The sequence below is a fragment of the Aplysia californica genome, unplaced genomic scaffold (assembly GCF_000002075.1).
Source record: "Aplysia californica isolate F4 #8 unplaced genomic scaffold, AplCal3.0 scaffold00785, whole genome shotgun sequence".
Lineage (NCBI taxonomy): Eukaryota > Metazoa > Mollusca > Gastropoda > Aplysiida > Aplysiidae > Aplysia > Aplysia californica.
Window position 1 is genome coordinate 260,581 of NW_004798055.1, and position 4,785 is coordinate 265,365.

The following is a 4,785-nucleotide window of genomic DNA, read 5'->3' on the forward strand; positions in this document are numbered from 1 at the left end:
AATAATAATAATAGGCTTAATAACAATAATAATAATAAAATAAAATAAAATAATGGATATAATAATAATAATAATAATAATAACAATAATAATAATAATAATAATAATAATAGTAATAATAATAATAATAATAAATTCATTTATATAGCACATAGCTCTACGGGATGTGCTTATGAGCTTCACAGTTCATTATTGCCCCATAACACCCTATTACATTTGGAAACATATTTCGTTTCCTGGTAAACTTCGTCTGTACACAACTGCATTTTTCAATTTGTGCTAATTGTCTGCTTTGAGGTTTTGAGGAAAAGTAAATGTTACTTCTTCATAAATCAGTGCAAATATTTAAACATCCACTAAAAGAGAATTTCAATGTAGTATCTGCCTGTTCTTATTCCCGGGTTGGGGGGGGGGGGGTTTCTTTGTTTGTTTGTTTGTTTTTTAAATATGAATATTTATATTTCTGATTTCAACACCAACAAAAATTGTGTCTTAGTAAGTATACTCACAGCAGGGATAAAACAAATGCACAAAAATAGCTTCAATGGTACACAATAAAGTTTAAGTTTAACATAGACTCACTTTCTCCGTGGCCCTGTCGTAGAAAAACTTTGGCTTGTCTCCCCCAGCCTCTGGGCTGGATGTGATCATCATGCAGATGTTGGGCCAGTGGGTGCTATTGACTGCCCGCTCCTGGGGGGGGGGGGGGGGATGATGGAGTTTGATCATTTGATGTGGACAGGAGGAGGGGTAGGGTGTGTGCTGTGTATGTGTGAGTGTGTGTGTGTCTGAGAGAGAGAGAGAGAGAGAGAGAGAAAGAGAGAGAGAGAGAAAGAAAGAGAGAGAGAGAGAGAGAGAGAGAGAGAGAGAGAGAGAGAGAGAGAGAGAGAGAGAGAGAGGGGGGGGGAAGGGGAGAGTGAGGGGGGAGAGGGAGTTAGGAGACAAGAGGGAGAGAAAGTTGTGTGTATATGTTTGTATTATGTGAGGGTGGCTGTGAGAGTGCGAGTGTTTACGCTTGAGAGAACATACACACACACACACACACAGACATTCTGATTGCTTGTAAATATTTTAAATCCCCATCAACAAAATTAAAATTATGTTTGGAGAACACACAGTCTCACACACACACACACATTCTCTCTCTCTCTCTCTCTCTCTCACGCGTGCGCGCATGTGCACACACCCACAAACACATTCACACGAATCCACATACACACACAGACAGACACACAAACACATACACATCCATCAACATACACACACACAAACACATACACACCCATCCACATACACACACATAAACACATAAACACCTATCCACATACACACATGCATCCACACATACACAGACACACACGCAAACACATGCATTCACATACACACATACACAAACACATACATCCACATATCCACATACACATCCATCTACACACACACACACACACACAGAAACAACATGATAAACACCCACCAGAGGACAAGAGAAGATGGGTGGGTAGGTGTCCAGTCCTTGAGGGGGAGGGGCGTACTTGTCAGGGTGGTGGTACCCTCCCTCCCCCGCCCGTGGGCCCAGGCCGTGCGTGTCGAGGATCAGGTAGATGTTGGCATCAAACTTACGCTGAAATGTCTGGATCCTGAAGGAATTGAAATTCTAAAATAATAATAATAATATGTGAGGCCTTGTGGTGAAATCAGGTGCTCGTCGAAATGATGAAATGAAAGAAATAGCCATTTTTCCTGACCGTTGGACAGTTTACAAAATTTTTTTTATTCCTTTGGCTCAACACCTTTAACACTTTGCCATCATATTTTGGGGAAAATCCAAAGAAACTGGGTGGTAAACATCGCCAATTGGCGAGATGATGCGGCAAAGTGTTAATATCCATTTAAAAACAAATGTTTGTATAGAGTTCACTAAAAAATGTTGATCAAAGGCACAAAAACTTGTAAATGTGCAGTTTTCAAGGACCCTCAAGCTTTGGAAGTCACCAAACTTTGGCGGCCATTTTCTCGCTAATTTTACCTCTGACACCAAACGACCCCCACCTCCTTCAATCACAAATATCTCGACTTCTAAATTTGATGAGCACCTGATTTCACTGCGTCTTAACACATATAATAATAATAATAATAATAATAATAATAATAATAATAATAATGTTAAAAAAAGGGAGGAAGAATACTTATTTTTGTTGGGTATCTTTTCCTCAGTTTTTCCATGACTATGATTCATGAAACACCTTAAAAATTTTACGCAAAACACCAGAGAAGGGTTCAGTCAGCTATTAAGAATTGGAGTGAAGTGAATGACATTATTATTGTTGATAAAAACTCTGGGTCTCGGCGGGTCTTGCGGTAAAGTCAGACGTGGGGTAAAGTCAGACGTGGGTGCCAAGGGACATAACCAATATATAATAGAGGTAAGAGGCACGTTTTACTAGATTACTTCCCTTAAATTTTGACCGTTTTCTGCCAAATATTACATTAGATCCGTTTTCAAAGACGAAAACCCTCATTCACCTTTCTTTTCTCCTTCTTTATCCGTCTCTCTCTTGCCTTTTGACTCCCCCTATAACAATCATCATCATTGCTTATCTCAGCCTGAATCAAGGTATAAGCCACAAACACTTTCCACCTGTCCCTACGTGGGCTAACTTCTTGATATTATTCCATGTCTTCCCACTTTTCTGTGCATCATTCTCTCTGACTACCTTCCCCTTGATTTTTTATAATTTCTTTGATAAAAGCTTAGGTCATCTATAATACCACACCAGAGGTCTCTGCCTTTTGCCTCTCCAGTTGTATCAACTTTCCCCACGTACCTAGTGTCATCCGTAGCCTTGTGGCTTGGCTGTCGGACTCGTAACTATGAGATTGCAGGTTCAGAGGTTTGAGCCTTAGACCAGTCCAATGTTGTGGTCTTGGGAAAGGCACTTTACAAGAATTTCCCTCTTGGCTCAGTCCTTTTCTGCCTCTTAAATGCCCTCACAGTATTGATAGGAGCGTTAAACCTATATCATGTCATTTTCCCCCCTGTACCCTGGCATTTGCTTTCCTCTGCCTTTCTCCACCATCTTGTTCTTGGACTTCCTCTGTTCCTCTCACCCTGCGAGTTCCATCTCAACACCTTCCCAATTGTATAGGGTAATTCTCCACTAACAATTTACCTGCCGACAAAGTCTTCCGGTGTTCGACTCTGGTTCATCTTGAGCTCAGGGGGTACCGTCTGCCTGAACAAGATGTCATGGAAATACAGACCAAACTGGGGACAGGAAAAAAATCCTCATGAGTTAAAGTAAAGTAAAGAAGAACAGCCTCCCCGCAACCACCATCATGTCTTAGTATGCACTGATAATCAATGAATAAGAACTGGTGGATCATATCTCCACAAAACTGCGTCAGCGGACAACCCAGATCTGTTCTGTCGAGCCAGCAAAGAGGAGGACGAAACTATGGACCATGTGTTCCTGAGATGTCCCGCCAGCTATCGTGCTAGAACCCGTCTGCTGGGACATTTCAGTAACCCACTTTCAGCACTTTTAAGGACCCCCGAGCAAGTGTTGAGTTCCTGCGTGCTGTCGGCATCGCTGACCGTTTATGAAGCCACAGCGCCAGAAGAGAGAGAGAGACAGAGAGAGAGGGAGAAAGAGAGAGAGAGAGAGAGAGAGAGAGTGATAATCAATGACCGCAGCAGATTGTTTCCTATTCCTGTTGGACATACATGTAGTACCAACCCCACCATGATAATTTATAATAACTAGCATTTGTCTCGTGAACATTCCAATTCAACAGCAAGTTTTAAGTGCTATACATTCTATACTATTACCCAAGGAGACCTCGTAACACTCTGAAACAATCTTAATTTCCTAGCAAGCATTCAGCGCAAGCTGCTATTTTACAGGTGTTATAACGAATATACAAATAAGATTTTTCGTTGTCTGTGGCCGGGCACCTGTTCCCACCTGGGTGAAGTGAGGAAAAGTTGAGTAAAGTGCCTTTCTATAAGACATAACCAAAAGCTGCAATAAGGTCATATAAGTGCTGATCAGAGTCCATGGTCAAAAAGACATTCTTCACTCACTTAAGTACAGAAACGGATATTCAGTTCTGACCATCGGCATTGAAATCCCTCGTCTTAACAAACACCAAGTCCTCAAAACAACGACTCTAAAAACTGTACCACGTACCTTTGACAGGAGAATGCCCTTGAACTTGAGCATCCAGTTGAGCAAGGGAGGGTAGGGGCAGGACTTACTGGAGGTGCGGCCAAAAGTGGTCTTGACCTGTACATTAAGAAAGAAAATTTTAGTGTATACATGATGGATTCGTACAGTAGCACACCGAAATATAAGGATGAACAAATACTTGAAAGTACAAAAACTGTAAGAAAATGTTTAAAAGAAAGGATGGCCACAGAAGAATAAAACCAAACCAAAATTTTTGTTGTAGATTATATCTCTATCTACACAAATAAAGACCATTTAAGAGGTGGGCTTCTTCAAAAACTGCCTGTCAGGGCCAACATGGGCTGAAAGGAAATAACCTCTGAGCAGACAAATTGAGATACTCAATAGTTTTTCTAAAATTCTCCCCCACATGAGAACCGAACTAAGATCTTCAGTGTGTGGCAGAGAAGAGCCTACCTGCTAAACCATCAACACTGAAATGAAAATCGTGAAATAGTGTTGGTTTAACGCCCCTATCAACACTGTTAGTGGGACCACCAAGGTAGATGTTGGCATCAAACTTACGCTGAAATGTCTGGATCCTGAAGGAATTGAA

At 41.1% G+C, this 4,785-nt stretch overlaps 1 protein-coding gene across 1 annotated transcript in view; it reads right to left on the reverse strand.

Moving 5' to 3' along the window:
* Positions 1-4,785, reverse strand: part of LOC101850039 (KICSTOR complex protein C12orf66) — a gene marked incomplete in the record, with an annotated part of 17,040 nt that overhangs the window by 1,838 nt on the left and 10,417 nt on the right. The window contains 4 exon segments of the mRNA XM_013088672.2: positions 583-693; positions 1,475-1,637; positions 3,171-3,265; positions 4,191-4,286. Of these exon segments, the coding sequence (XP_012944126.1) occupies positions 583-693; positions 1,475-1,637; positions 3,171-3,265; positions 4,191-4,286 (465 nt within the window).